The following is a 16,155-nucleotide window of genomic DNA, read 5'->3' as shown; positions in this document are numbered from 1 at the left end:
ATTAATAACTTTTGTGTTTGAAAATAAGCTGGCAAGTTAGCCTATAAGCTAGTTTTTCACTAATCTTACTTTGGTAAAGGGCAGAATACAGGAATACAGGAGTAGTGGATACGTGGACGACGTGGTCATCCGGTGTCATGATATATTAAAGATCAGCCTCCTAAAATAATACGGATGGAAGATTACTGCTAAAATACTGCCGGTTTTCATTCACTTCCGGTTATTTTGGAGAATTTATTCTCTCAAAGTGGGCTAACTACACTGTAAACCTACAGCGAAAAAGACTACATTTTTAATAATTGAATTTATACTACTATGTCAGGAACAATGTTGTTCCATATTTTGCATAAAATCCATATTTCATGACTCATTAGAATTGAAGTTTTCAAAACAAAACAAACTAATAGTCCAGTATGCTGACTAATCGCGTCCCAGTAGTAACAATACACATTAAAGGGTGGAGGAGATCGTTATAAATGGAACAGTTGTTCAAACGTTGTGCAAATAATTTACTCACCTCAAAAGATAGCGGATGCTCGACCGCCGAAGGCTTTCATCGGTTGAATGTAGGAATTCCCAATACCAGCGTACGGACCGAAAAGCACAATGGTGTCTCGCACTTAGATAAGAGCAACGCACAACTTGTTGGCACAGTTGTTTTAAAGTATCTCTAAAAGCTGAAGTACCAGTATCGTGGCAGTCCTGTTGATGAGAACACCGCTTATCGGCGAAGGCGTTTCTTTCTAAAATGGGTAATATATCGAAGGTCTGTGTAGAGGTTCTGAAATAGTAAATGATTTACCGGTTTTTTTAGCTACGAAATGGGTATGGGCAAGTACATCGGGACCCCATCCGCCGAACATGGTCGAAGGAGGTCAGGACAGTGATGGTTGCATGATCTACGTAGGCCGCGCAAACCACGGCGGTGATCTACTGCCCGCCAAAGTGATACCGCAGAAAGGTGCCGCTTACGTTGCGTACGGTGGGGAGGAAGTACTCGTTTCCAGCGTTGAAGTACTTTGCCGGAAGGAGCTGGTGTGGGACTCGGCTACCGGCGGAGAAATCCCACCGGATGCGGTTGTTGGCGGCCATACCGGCGACGGAGAGGTTCTGTACGTGGGACGTGCTTACCACGAAGGTTCACACACGGTGGGCAAGGTGCAGCGGTCACATGGATGCGTTTACATTCCCTACGGCGGAGCGGAAGTGGCCGTTCAAAGCTACGAAGTGCTGTGCGAGCGATAAGGTGTTAAACTGTTGGAATGATTGATGTGATTTTTTTTTGGGGTCGATAATAAATTGACAGTGGTTTGTGATATATTATTGGTTTTTGCCAGCACTCGTAAAATAATATTCACCTTTATTATATATACGCAGTTTTAGAAATTGTATCAAGGTTTACCTTTGTTTGACTTTAGGTTTACGCTGCCTCTTCTAATCAGTAATAACAACTTTTTGTTTGTCGAGATGCCCATTTTCATTGTTCCAGATAGCTAATAGTGAGTAGTGATTTTGCATTTCCCATTCAGTTTATTTTGTTTTCAACTATTATAAATGTACATTTTAGACGCCCCTTCACTCTCTGCCGGTGCTCACAAAGCTGTGTGTATTTAAATAAAAAAGGTTTTTGTTTCTGTTTTAAGGAATAATCCACATGTAGTAAGTAAAAATTCATTACGTTTCGTATTGTGCACAGCTCAATACAGTACAAATATGTACGTGCACGTAGTAAGACAGATCATTTAGTATTACTTCTTATGGATTTTAAAATTTTGACAACCCTACCCCTCTGGGAAGAGTTTTCATATACTAGATATACTTTTTATGTTTTATTTTTTCAACAAATGATTTTAATACTTAATTTTTACACATATCAGCGGATTTATTTTTATTGCGAAAAAATGAACAAAACTATTTGAAAGTGCCAGTTTTAACCTTACAGTGGACTTTTTTACATATCAAATATGCTTTGGGATTGGCAGGAATATTGTACTCTTGCACCTACAGCTAGTTCTGGTTGTTGTTTTTGCTTCGTGTTGAAACGCCCGGTGTAAAAACAGTTTGCATATCGATTCATTGCCGCGCACGCGATTGCAATGTGCTATTAACAAAAGTGAAATTATTGTTTTCCATTTCAAACGTATTTTTTATTGTTCAGAACTATCTACTATTCTCGTGATGTTGAAGAGGTTGTGCGTCAAAGTAAGCTTTGACAAGTCAACATGGTTTTCGACATGTCACTGAAAGGTGTTTATGAAGCCCAATCCTGACAAGTAATTTTTTGTGATATTTTATTAGCCTTTTTTATCCCTTGCGTTCAACTTTCGTTTCCAGAACATATACAAGTAAAGTAAGCAATAAAAATGCGATTTTCTGCTTGTACTATCTATACAGAAACATTTTATGCATTTCAGACGGTATGAAAAAATGTAGTTTTGTCTTCAGCTCTCTTTCAGCAGCAACTATTGAAAGTGTACTCCAATATTCGGTGCCGCATAACATCAAGTACTATTTTTATATAGTTCTGTACTCATTTTTACACTAAATCCCGTCTTGGAATTGCAATGGTAGGTTATTGAGTATTATTCCGCTACTAAGTTAATGTGAAGTATGAGTTTTTTTGCGTCGATAACTAGCGTTATCTTACAGTAATCATCCGAAACAAGCAAATAGTATACTTCACATCAATTGAGTACCGAATTAATCGTTACTATCATATATGAATAACTATGTTACTTCCATTTCCTGTTTGTTACTACAATAGTTAGTATTACCCTACGCTAACACTTGGCTCTGATTTTTATTAGCATAGTAAAAGCTTCCTTTTGTCATCTTATATTGTTACGGAAAATGGCACATTTACATATTACACAAAATAAACGTATAGTTTAACCTGCTCCCCATTAATTAACACAAAGAGGAATGACGGGAAACAACTCTTCTACTGGTACTCGTCATCGCTACTCAACAGCATGGTCTTTTCGTTATAGTTCTGACTGATGGTCGATACCTTCTGCGGTGCCCCGCCGGCTGGCATGAATTTCCGCTGGCTGCCGAGCGTCGGTGGGGCAATGTAGTTACTGTGACCGGTACTGTATCCGGTACCTCGACCGTTTCCGCTGCCGTTACCACTGCTGTACATCTCGCTGGTTCCACCTGCTCCGCTACCGGTTTGCGTTAGCTGATGGGTCGGGTCATCTGGATCGTAGGATGAAACCCGGATGCCTCGCGAATTCTTTCCGCCTGTGGAGTATGGTACGAAATAGGACAATCGGAATGACTAACTGAAGGTGGAGATAGCATTGCAAATAGAAGAAGAATGCACGCAGAGCACAGGTATGCGTCATGAACAACATTCCAGTCAAACAGATAATTCAAGCAAAAATTGATGAGACGGCTGTACTTACCAAGACGAACCTTGCAGTTTTTACACTTGTGCAAACACAAATTTTCTAACAGAAAGTATATATTTATATTGCCTTTTCTGTGTTAGTTTATTAATGGTTCAAATGGTTCAGAGCGTATAGTGTCTTTCGCAAATTCAGCGGGTTTCACACCAACATTCAATTAAAACCTTCCTGAAAACGAGGGAACTATAGGAATTTATTTTCTCTGTTTTCTAATGCCTCTGTTTATTTTTGTTTTTCTTCGTTGGCTCTATTTTCTGATCTCTCCGTTTGCTTCTTTCTGCGATTTTTCAGTTCTCTTTATATTCTGTTTTCTCCATTTTGTTTTCTTGGTTTTCTGATTTCGATGTTTTCTGTTTTATAATTTCTCAGTTTTCTATTTTTTGTTATTTCTGTTTTGTTTGGTACCAGATTCCTCTTTTTTCTATTTTCTGTTTTCCTTGTAGAACTACGTCTTACGAGACGGTAAGAATGTAAAATCACTATAACTTTGGCCTATTGCAGCTTGACTTGTGGTTAATGTCATGAGTTCACGTGCCCGAGGGCACGGAGTATCAAATAACCTTAATTAGTGATGATGTTCCTAACGTTTACAACTATCCTATATATACAGTAGATACCCCAGTCGTTGTGGTAGTACCTGTAGTGGTGGAAACTCGAATTATTCCATTATTTTTACAGATTTTAGTACAAGTTTGATAAGTATCGAACTACCAGTACCAGTATTATTTGGTAAGTATCAAAGAAACTTGTACTAAAATCTGCAAAAATAATGGAATATTTCGAGTTTCCGCCACTACAGATACTACCACAACTACTGGAGCATCTAAATATCGAAACGGATGATACTGTTGTCGCCGGTTCTTCTCCCCCTGTAGATTTTAAAATGTATCATTGATCAAATAATGTTTGATCTTGATACATTTCAAGGAATCATCTCTGCGATAAATGTTGCTCAGTAGGCCAGGCGGATGTAATATTTATTTTGTATATATGTACATATATTTGTTAAGTAATGTATATAATTAGATAGCCTTTTTGTCTTCGATTTACTGATTACTCTAATTTTCTCTGTATTATAATGAGCCCTATTCTAACAGACACCTCACTTCCCTCACGGGCCCTATTTTTACAGTCAATTTTAAAAGCACCTTGCAGTCCCTATTTAGCTGATCGATGTCACCTAGGTTACTTTCAGAACCGCAAATTGTGCTCTCATCAAAAAAAGGTGAGAATAGGGCCCAATTTCTGTGGTTTTCAATTTCTTTGACTTCTCAGTTCTGATTAATCTTTTCTCTAATTTTTGTTTCCTCCGTTTTGTTTTCTGTTTAGTCCGGTTTCTCAGTTTCCTCTGTTTATTTATTTCGTTGTTTTCTGTTTCCTATATTTTGTTTCCTTGTATATTCTGTATAGTTCTTGCTGTCTCTGTTTCTAATTTTCTAACTTTTATATTTCCTCTGTTTACTGATTTCTCCTTGTTTTCTGTATTTTCTTTGCTGTCTAATTTATCTCTTTTCCCTGTTTACAGATTATACCATTTTCTTCATTTCCTCTGTTTTCTGTTACTTGTTTTCTGTTTTCTATTCCACTTATTTTCTTTGTATTCTGATTCCGTTCACTATGATTTCTAGTTTCTTTGTTTACTAATATCTGTTTTCCACGTCACTTCTATTTTCTGATATCGCTGTTTTCCTTTTTTTATGTATCCTATGATTTTTCTCTGATATATTTTTTCCTCTCTTTGATATCTGTGTTCTTTATTTTATCTCTTCTCTGTTTTTTTTTTGTTTTCAGATTATGCTCTTTCCTTTCTTTTCTATTTCGCATCGATTTTTTTTATTTCTGTGTTTTCTAGTTTTTAGGTTTTTATGTTTTGTCTTTCCATTTTTCGGTTTTCTGTTTCCTTTTTTGTGTCTTTTCTAATTTCTCTCTTTTCTGTTTTCTCCGTTTTCTGGTTTCTTGGGTTTCATAATTTTTTAATTCGCAGATTACTCTTTATGATGTGTTTTCTCCGTCTTCTCTATTACCTGAAGTCACTCTTCTCTATTTTCTCCGTGGCTTTGTTCTGATATTCTACGCTCTGATTTCTGGTCCAGCAAAGAATAACTCCCACACAATTTGTTCAGATTTTCTATTTTATCTACCTCATCGATTTTCTCTATCTACTAATTTCACTTTGTTTTCTGTATTTTCTTTGCTGGTTGATTACTGGTTTCTCTCTTTCTAGTTTTTACCATTTTATTTAGTCGCTCAGATTTCTTTGTTTTCTGTTACCTGTTTTCTCTGTTTCTATTACGCCTGTTTTTTCTTTCTGATTTTTCTACTTACTATGATTTCTAGTTTTCCTTTTTTCTGATAACTCTCTATTTTCTGTTTATTTCGTTGTCCATTTTATATTTTTTAAATTTTCGTTTTGAATGTTCTCTTCATTTTCTGATTTCGCTTTTTTCTGTTTTTCGTTTTCAGCGATTTTTCTGTTTTCTATAATTTCTCTGATATATTTTACTCTGTTTTATGATATATTTATCGGCTCTTTTTTCTAATTTCATTTTTATTCCATTCTAATTTTACTTCTGAAGTTTATATTTTCCGCTTGATTTTTCTGTTTCTCTTAGTTTTTCCCTCCCATTTTCCACTTTTTCATTACTTTTTTTCTAGTTTCTATTCCATTTTCTATTACCTACTCTGTTGTTTTCGCTGTTTGTTCAATTTTCTAGGTTTTGTATTTTCCTTCTCTTTTCTAGATTTTTTCGTATTTCACTGTTTTCTTTGTTTTCTGATTACTCTATTTCCTTTGTTTTATAACGTTTCTATTTTCTGGTATGTCTTTCAGGAATTTTCTGATTTCTTAGCTTTTTTGGTTTCTTTCTTTTCAGATTGCCCTTTTTTTAATTTCTATTCCCATACTATGATTTTTGGTTCCTCTGTTAGCTGATATCTCATTTTTTATTTTCTTAGGTTATCTGTTTCCTATGCTTGATTTCTCTGTTTTCTACGTTTCAGAATTCGCACTTTTCTCTATTTCCCGTTTGCTCTGTTTGTGTTTACTCTAATCTATGATTTCTCTAATCGTTTTTCTCTGTTTTCTAATAAAACTGTTTTCACTATTTTTTAATTTAATTTTTTTCTCTGTATTGTTTTTTGATTGTTTTCAGATTATGCTCTTTTTCTGCTTCTCTTAGTTCTCTCTGTTTTCTATTTGCCCTGTTTTCTCCGTTCGATTTATGTTTTCTAGGTTTTCTGATTTTTCTTTCAATTTTCTATGTGTGTTAGGCCATTGATTGCAAATCATTTTCAAAGTTTTTATCACCCCCTCCCCCATGGAAATTGGTTTGAAAAATCGGGGGGCAAAAATTAATTTGTAGGATATGAGTTAATTTTTTTTAATAAAATCAATTGTCTGTGGGCTCTACACCATAAAAAACTCGAAAAATGAGTGTACGAGTTGAGTTAACGCTTCTAGCACGAAATAGAAATAGAAGTTCAAACAGTGGAATTTCCGAAACTCGACCAAAAAAATTTTCTTTCGTTTTTGTCTTTTTGTTCGTAGATTTTTGCATGAAAAATAACAACGTATTTATTAAAAGCAAGAATAGATTTGATTTTCACGTTTAAACTTTAAGTAAAAATGCCTAAAATCCATTTTCTTTTGCTCGAATAAAAAATTCTTTGTTTTTTTTCGCCCCCCTTTAAGTGGCCCAACAGCGGAGAGACAAAAACTTTTTTAAATGTTTGTAAAGGCCTTGTTGGGGTGAACCAACCACTGGTTGAAAGTCCCAATAAAAAAAGTTAACAAATAAATAAATAATTTTATGTGATTTTTATTTTTTTCTGTTCTAAACACAGAGAAAGTATTCTCTGTTTTCTTTGTTGTCTGTTTGCTCAATTTTTTCTTTCTCTGCTTTCTGTTCACGGTTTTTAATTTCTCAGTTTTCTAATTTCTCTACCCAGCTAGCACCAACTCGTATATCAATGTACGAAAACTATCGTAAATATCTCCTAACAAACTCGAAATCGTAACTAAAGCTGGATAAAGTGGGATCAAGTTGATTTTTTGTCGTATATAATGATAATGACTTACATACATACGATTTTCAGCACAAAATCGTAGAGTAGCATGGAGCGACTCGCGCTTTATCTCGATTATCTATACCTATAAAGAAGGATTTCTGTCTGTCTGTCTGTCTGTCTGTCTGTCCTGTGTTCCTTATAGAATCAAAAACTACTGAACCAATCGGCGTGAAAATTTGCATGTAGAGGTTTTTGGGGCCAGGAAAGGTTTTAGTGATGGTTAGAGACCCCTCCCCACTTTAAGAGGGGGGGCTCCTGTACAAATGAAATACCAATTTCCTCATAACTCGAGAACTAATCAAGCAAATGGAACCAAATTTGGCATGTGTGTGTTTTTGAAGACAAAATTTTTTTCTATGATGAACTGGGACCCCTCCACACTTTAAGAGGGGGGGGGGGCTCCTATACAAACGAAATACAAATTTCCTTATAACTCGAGAGCTAATCCAGCAAATGGAACCAAATTTGGCATGTAGGTGTTTTTGGAGGCAAGAATGTTTTCTATGATGAATAAGAACCTCTCCCCACTTTAGGAGGGGGGGCTCCTATACAAATGAAATACAAATTTCCTCATAACTCGAGAACTAATCAAGCAAATAGAACCAAATTTGGCATGTGGGTGTTTTCGGTGACAAGAATTTATTCTATGGTAAATTGAGACCCCTCCCTCTTTATAAGGGGAATTGTAACTCCTCTCCCCTTTAAGAGGGGGGGCTTCCATACAAATTTCCTCATAACTCGAGAACTAATCAAGCAAATGGAACCAACTTTGGCATGTGAAGGTTTTCGAGGGCAAGAAAATTTTCTACGGTGAATTAGGACCCCTACCCACTCTAAGAGGGGGGGCTCCTGTACAAATGAAATACAAATTTCCTCCTAACTCGAGAACTAATCAAGCAAATAGAACAACATTTGGCATGTGGGTGTTTGTTTTGGTGACAAGAATTTATTCTATGATGAATTGAGACCCCTCCCTTCTTTATAAGAGGAATTATAACTCCTCTCCCCTTTAAGAGGGGGGACTTCCATACAAATTTCCTCATAACTCGAGAACTAATCAAGCAAATGCAACCAAATTTGGCATGTGAAGGTTTTCGAGAGCAAGAAAATTTTCTATGGTGAATTAAGACCCCTCCCCACTCCTGTACAAATGAAATACAAATTTCCTCATAACTCGAGAACTAATCAAGCGAATTGAACCAAATTTGGCATGTGTGTGTTTTTGGAGACAATTTTTTTTTCAATGATGAATTGGGACCCCTCCCCACTTTAGGAGGGGGGGTCCTATACAAACGAAATACAAATTTCCTCATAACTCGAGAACTAATCAAGCAAATGGAACCAAATTTGGCGTGTAGGTGTTTTTGGAGGCAAGAATTTTTTCTGTGATGAATTGGGACCTCTTCCCACATTAGGAGGGGGGGCTCCAATACAAATGAAATACAAATTTCCCCATAACTTGAGAACTAATCAAGCAAATAGAACCAAATTCGGCATGTGGAGGTTTTTGGAGGCAAAAATATTTTCTACGGTGAATTAGGATCCTTCCACACTTCAAGAGGGGGGGCTTCTACACAAATGAAATACAAATTTCCTCATAATTCGAGAACTAATCAAGCAAATGGAACCATATTTGGCATGTGGGTGTTTTTGGAGGCAACCATTTTTCCCATGATGAATTAGGACTTCTTACCTTTTTAGGAGGGAGGGGGGGCTCCCATTCAAACGAAATACAAATTTGCTCATAACTTTAGAACTAATCAAGCAAATGGAACCAAATTTGGCATGTGAGAGTTTTAGATGGCAGAATTTTTTTTCTGTGGTGTATTACGACCCCTTTCCCTTTTAAGAGGGTGGGCTCCCATACAAATGAAATACAAATTTCCTTATAATTTGAGTACTAATCAAGCAAATGGAACCAAATTTAGCATGTAGGAGATTTTTGAGTCTTGAATTTATTTTATGATAGTTAGAGACCTCTCACCCCTGTGGTAGGGGGATATGGACTCTCATACAAATAAAACAGAAATTTTTGCGAAACTCAAAAACTAATCCAACTCGAGAAATTCGAGACTCTTCCATAAAACATTAATCAATAACAAGACCACAAAAACTATCTATAGTAACACTAGATCATTCAGGACGAGCCGGTCGCGAGTGTTGCCGGTGACCCGCCGTCGGAAGCGCCGCCCACTGGGGGGCTTGCAAAACTCGAGAAGTGACAAAGATCATCCGAAATTCATGATTTATGTACAACACAGGTTAATTTGTGGCAATACGAAGTTTGTCGGGTCAGCTAGTCTTATATAAATACTTATATAGTCGTAACGCTCAAAATTATTCGTAATCACGTATATCACCTCCAGAATAGTACAGATATGCCAATTTTGCGCATGAAATACGATTTATTTAGCATGTATATCTGAACGTAATGCTGATTTTTACCTTTTTTATACATATGAAAATGCTAGCTGGGTACTGACTGGTTTATTTGTTCTCTGTTTTCTATGTTTATTTTTTGACTTTTCATTCTTTTCTTAGCACTTTTTTTCTTTTTGCAGATTACTAAGTAATCGGTTTACTTTGTTTTCTCTGTTCTCTGAATTGGTGTTTTATTTGTTTGTTTTATTTTCTGATTTCTGTTTTCGCTTGTTTCTGATTTCTCTGCTTGTTCCGTGTTCAGGTTAACAGAGAAACCATTTTTTGATGTTATTTTCTCTATTTCTATGTTTTCTTCCTTTTTTGCTATTTTCTGATCTCGCTCTTTTTTCTATTTTCTGTTGCTTTATTTTGTGCTAACCCTGATCTATGATTTCTCGCGTAACTTTTCAAAAGAACAAAGCAACCTATACAAAGTCTCTTGTCTTCTCTTTCGGCTATGCAAACTTAAAGTGCGCATCAGCTATGCTTGAATAGGTTGCTGGCGTCACTAGCTTACTAATCGTTAAGAAAACTTTCGTTGAAATGCTTTTATGTCACCGTAATAAATGGAAGAGAGCGACACCAAAGAGATTCTCCCAATGTTACTTAAAAAGTTTTCTATATCTCTGTTTTTTTGTTAATTTCACTTTTTGTCTGTATTTGTTTTTCATCAGTTTCCAGACTACGCTTCGTTCGTTGTTTCTCCTAGTTTTCTATTTACCCTATTCTTTGTTTTCTGTTTTGTCTTCTCATTTTGCGTTTTCTTTTTTATTTCTTTTCCTGTTTTCTTTGTTATCTGTTCTCTCTATTTTTTTACTCTCTTCTCTGCTTACTGTTTTCTCCATTTTCTGATTTGTCTGTTTTATAATTTCTCTGCTTACTGGTTTCTCTGTTATCTGTTTTCTGATTGTTTCCTAATTTTTTCCGTTCTTTATTTACAGACTACTCTGTACTCTGTTTTCCCTGTTTTACTTTTTTCTCCGTTTCTCTGTTTTCTGATATATTTTATGTTTTATTTGTATTATTTGTATGTATTTCGCTGTTTTCTAGTTTCTCTGTTTGCTCCGTTTTCTGGTTTCTCTATTATCTATTGTCTGATATCTTTGTTTTCTCTATCTTCAGTGTTTTCTGATTTCTTTGTTTTCTGATCCAGCCAATAATAATTTCCACTTGGTTTGTTCACACTTACACATACTTCGTTGTTGGTTCAATCTAGTTTTGTGATGCCCAAGCGGCGGCCCCCGGTCCGCATGCGACCACTGAGGGTGATCTGAGCGGCTCGCGGACTGGTTTTGAAGCTCAGTGGAGCGGAATTATAGGTTAAGTTTTTTAATGAATGATCGTACAGTTTGTTCCTGATGCCTTGAAGCATAGTCTATAGACCCATGTGCTTTCCGGTGCTATGATAAGTTCATCACTTCTGGAAGCATACGCTCTGACCAGTAATGGTTTGAAGTTATTGTGGACCACGGTTTTCATTGCGCAATCTAATTTGGCCCAAACCATGCCTACAGCTGGGCATCACTGATCTATTGACTGGGCTTAGTAGCGAAATGTTGTAAGACCCACGATTATATAATTTTTATCAGGCTAAATATATGCAATCTAACTAACAGACTATGGAATAGTTTCTTTCGATCATGCGACAAAATAACACCAATTACGTACAAGATTCGTTTGCTTTACTTTAGGTTTACTCGAGTTTAAAGGTACTTACAGTAAAGGAAAGTGCACCATCGTTCCTTATACGAATCACGCGCTAGATAGAACAGACATTAGCTGTCGGGATTACCTGCGAATGCATGCGTTCGGTCGCTTTTCTTCTTCATCGTCATCATCTAATCGTTAATAAGGACCGGCCAAGCTTTTAGCCAAGATTATAGGGGGAATAAGGTGTGTGCAAGTAATTCGCGAGGCTCACCTTGTTTTGTTTCGCTAAACATCATCTTTGCTTTGCTTGCAAGCACAGTCCAGGTTGGAGTCCCAGTTTGCAGGAACGAACCCGATTGGGCACTTAGTAGAACGAGCAGGCAGTAAACACTAACGACTATCGAAGCAGTAATATTTGCACTTGCACAGGAAAAGCATGCAGAATTTAGAACACACGGCACAAGCTTTTGTTGAGCAAAAGTTAATTTAATGGTTGAGCTAGGCTCACGAGTGTGAATGTTTTTTTTCTTTCGGTTGAAAACAAGCAGAAGACGATAGAAAAGTGATAGAAAGAGGAAAACAGATTTATACATGCTTCGGTTGAGCGACAGTCAAACTGGACGAGAGCTATTTTTGATAGTTTTTGGCGAGCAAATATTACTACTCAGATTCTTTAAAAACTGCTTTTTTAACACTTAAGTACGATTAAGAATCTGGGTTTGTTAATTTTCTATGTATAGGATTTCTATATAGTCTAACAATGATTTGCTTAAGAGTTCTGGTCTGCCGAACATGTGTTTTTTACAGTCGTTCTAACATTAATAATTGAATTCAGTAGGTCAAAAGTCTTATTAATATACATTTGTTTCGCTTAGCAATAACTGTTTTCTATGGAATTAAAATATACGTAAGATAAAAATAAAATAATGCTCATTTTTTTCCAACAGCCGGTGGAACCTAAAAGTAGTTATCGACGGATAGTAAGTTGTTTGCTTTAAACCTAATAAAATAGTTTAATCAGTTTGTTTTTATTTATCGTTAAAAGCTATGCTCTAATCGAAAAGAATTTCAATAAAAATTTTGTTCATTTGATTTGACCAATTTCAGTGCCTTGCTGCTTCCCTAAAGTCTTGTTTAGATTTTTTTTATTGTTTTAAACAGATACAGAGCAATGCGTTTCCATAAGTAGATTAGTGTTACACTTGTAGATCACCGTCTAATCGTTTAAGGCTAGATTTTGTTGAAGGTTTGTTTGTTTTTTTGCCGTGTTTGCTTAGGCCAATTTTAGTTAGAGTCTCTCGTAGGGTTGCTGCGAAACAACTTCTGCAAACGGTAGGGTAGGGCATGAGCCGATGGGAGGAAAAACAAAGAAAATAATGAATAAACTTTTGAAATAAAATAAATACGTACAATCGGAAAGGAATGGTTGGGGTGCGTGGCGAAGGTGAATCGTGATTGTGACTGTTGTTGCTTTGCCTATTCGTTATCGTTCGATTTTCAATTTGAAATTTATTTCTGTTGTGGGTAGGATTAGAGCGTGATGCAACTACTACAGTGAATGAAAACCACTCTCACGTGAGGTGTACCTTACTTACAGGATGTAGCGAATGAGTTCACCAAGAGTGATTCCCGGAACCGGAGTGAGCCGGAGCTCATGATGGTGTCTCAAAATAGCGTGTTAAAGTTTAAGTTTATGTCGCAAATGGTAGTACAATTAAAAAAACTAAGTGTTATTATACCATGTTTGGATAACGATGTGTCAAACTTGTGAAAAATAATAAGATAATAATAATACCACTTGAACTGTCCGGCTCTGGAAACAGAATTTAACTGTAGAAATGTAGGTACATGATTAGAAAGGATTTCTAATGTCGGTAACGATACAGAAATTGTTTGATGAGCCGTTAGTATTAATGTCGGTCGAATACAGCTCCTCTTCGCGTAAATGATAATAACTTTTCAAGTATTGCGTCGAGTGATAGTTTCCAGATAATAGAGCTTTGTTTATCTTTGCTGGCGATGGACAGTCTGTAATGTTATCGGAACAGAAATGTGTTATCGCATTTCGTTTCAGTATATTCTAGGGTGTACATATGGGGAAACCTACGGTACTTCAGGAATATATAGCTTAAATACATCACTAGCAAATTACACTGCATGAGCTGCACGCATAATGTTTATTTGTTATAAGTTTCTATTAGCGTTAGATATTGTATAATATTCCAAATTGGCTCGGAAAATTTATAAATTAATACATAAATTCATTCAATACAACATTTTTGGTTTTACAATTGTGATCAACGTGAATCAACGATGCATTGATTACCGAATATTCCATTGAATTCCGGCCCCAAACGAATAAAGAGCACAATCAAATTCACCTAATTGGTGGAATACACAACGAAATTGAAAGCATTTAAAAATGTACTAGCGATACCAGTGGAGCAATTTATCAAAGCTTTCTTATCAGAAGTTGATGAACTAGAAAATTGACCCATTTTCGATTAAGACGAATCAGTTTTAGCGGCATAAAAACTTGTTCGTTTCCGTCGGCACTGTATGTATTATGGATAGAATTCGCTTTGGTGGACTGAAAATTCGACTTTTATGCTTTCCTCGGAACATGCCAATTATCAATCAATCTTGTGATCCTTCGTCAAACACAGCGTTTTATTATCTAGCGGTCTTAAAAAATGTTTTCCGAATTCCTCAACATAAGCATCATCAACGTCCACAGCTTTTAGCTCAGAAGTTTTGACAATGGAAAGGAACAATTCAACGCACTGTTGAAGCGTGAATGTGAATGTGACCACTCCCAAAATATAATATCAAGATCGGGGATTTTAACGTTCAGATGGTTCAGGGGAAGGAATACAAACTGTTGGTTGGAGGAACTCAGCACACATCACACATGGACCTAAGACTTATCGAACGGAATAAGGAGGCGCAGGATAATCCATAACCTCACCCAACAGTACAATAAACCCAGCATTCTAGCAGTCGTCTCCATTCAACTGGATATCGGGCTATTCGCTGCCAATTTTCTAGGCGTCTCAGAAATCACAAATTGCTTTCGACCTGGCCGAGCCATTTCGCATGTTGCGCCCCTCTACTTTTGGTGGTTGTTGAAGAGCACCGTTTTCGTAGCATACCGACTTTCGCCAGACGTACGACGGAAATCTCTCCAAGCTGTGCCAGCAGCTCGTAATTGATACACCTTCATTACTCTTACTTCTTAGTTCTAGCAGCATAGAAACGGGGTGGCTCTTGCTGTATCAAGAAGTGTCCCCGAAACACGCAAGTAGCTTATCACTCGCTCCGTGTCAGATTGTCCGAAAACCCGTTCTCGTGCTGTCCTGAAATGTACCAAGATATGACGCGTGGGCACGTTGTACTCCCGACGTTTCTGGAGGATTAGTCGGAGAATAAAAATATGATCCGTAGTAGCATGGGCCCCCATAAAGCCTGGCAAAGGTGAACATGTGCATTCCATAAACTCTGTTCGCTAACTCCAATTCTTATCTCCACGTGGTGTCGGCTGGGGTACGCAACCTCGGTTGTCGTACGCTAACAGGAAAGGGGGCACAGTGTCTCCGCCCACATTAAGATGGCAGCCCCATCAGCGGGGAAGGACCTTAGGTTAATAGCCTACTGTACTGCCCATGGATTCATAGTTGACGTAAAAGCCAAAATGACCGAAATGTACTTTTTCGGTCCTACGCATTCTTAACTATGTAATATATATGCCCAATGCTCAAACAACATTTCTCGCTTTAGTTTTCAAAAGGTCGCATAATGCATGCAAAAGGATTGATTATGCGACCTTTTGAAAACTAAAGCCAGATTTATTTGTTCGAAAATATTCGAGAAATTTGGGAAAATAGAGCTTCTCTGCATTGTAAAGTTGACGTAACTCCTCGCATAATCATCTAGCAACCTGCTTTTCACGTGTTTTACGCCAAGCTATGAGAATAAACAGCGTCAACAGGCAGAACGAGATCGCGAGATGATGTAAGAACTGTACCGTGCTAACGTAACGATAAACGGAAGTTCTACGAGAAGCTAAACCGTTCGCGCAAAGGCTATGTGCCGCAGGCCGATATGTGTCGGGACTCAGACGGCAATCTTCTCACGAACGAACGTGAGGTGATCGAGGGATGGAAGCACCTTAACAGCGATGTAGCTGAACATGAAAGTGACGGTATGGCAATAGATCTTGGAGCACGTGCAGAAGACGATAGAATACCAGTCCCTGACCTCCTGGAGGTAGCAGAAGAGATCGGTCGGTTGAAGAACAATAAAGCGGCTGGGGCTGATCAGCTACCCGGCGAGCTGCTGAAATACGGTGGAGACGCACTGGCTAGAGAGCTGCACTGGGTCATTGCCAAGATTTGGGAGGGGGAGCTACTACCGGAGGAGTGGATGGAAGGCATCGTCCGATCTACAAAAAGGGCGACAAGTTGGATTGTTGTAATTACCGCGTAATCACACCGTTGAACGCCGCCTACAAGGTACTCTCCCAAGTTTTATGTCGTTGATTATCACTATTTGGATTTGCAAAGGAGTTCGTGGGGCAATATCATGCGGGATTCATGGGTGCCCGTGT

At 37.4% G+C, this 16,155-nt stretch overlaps 2 protein-coding genes across 4 annotated transcripts in view; one reads left to right on the top strand and one right to left on the bottom strand.

The window, feature by feature from the left end:
- Positions 1-523: 523 nt before the first annotated feature.
- LOC128738229 (uncharacterized) lies at positions 524-1,318 on the top strand. The gene is made up of 2 exons (XM_053833215.1): positions 524-752; positions 815-1,318. The coding sequence occupies exons 1-2, from the start codon at positions 749-751 to the stop codon at positions 1,243-1,245; spliced, it is 435 nt and encodes a 144-aa protein (XP_053689190.1). The 5' UTR covers positions 524-748; the 3' UTR covers positions 1,246-1,318.
- A 10,252-nt stretch (positions 1,319-11,570) lies between these two features.
- LOC128738228 (transmembrane protein 184B) overlaps positions 11,571-16,155 on the bottom strand; it is a 59,615-nt gene continuing 55,030 nt past the window's right edge. For all 3 annotated transcript variants that reach the window (XM_053833213.1, XM_053833212.1, XM_053833214.1), the window contains one exon: positions 11,571-12,872. In XM_053833213.1, the coding sequence (XP_053689188.1) occupies positions 12,838-12,872 (35 nt within the window). In that variant the 3' untranslated portion in view covers positions 11,571-12,837. The remainder of the gene's footprint in view (positions 12,873-16,155) is intronic.

The sequence above is a fragment of the Sabethes cyaneus genome, chromosome 2 (assembly GCF_943734655.1).
Source record: "Sabethes cyaneus chromosome 2, idSabCyanKW18_F2, whole genome shotgun sequence".
Taxonomy (NCBI): domain Eukaryota; kingdom Metazoa; phylum Arthropoda; class Insecta; order Diptera; family Culicidae; genus Sabethes; species Sabethes cyaneus.
The sequence above is the reverse complement of the archived record's forward strand: the minus strand, read 5'-3'. Positions and strand labels throughout refer to the sequence as shown.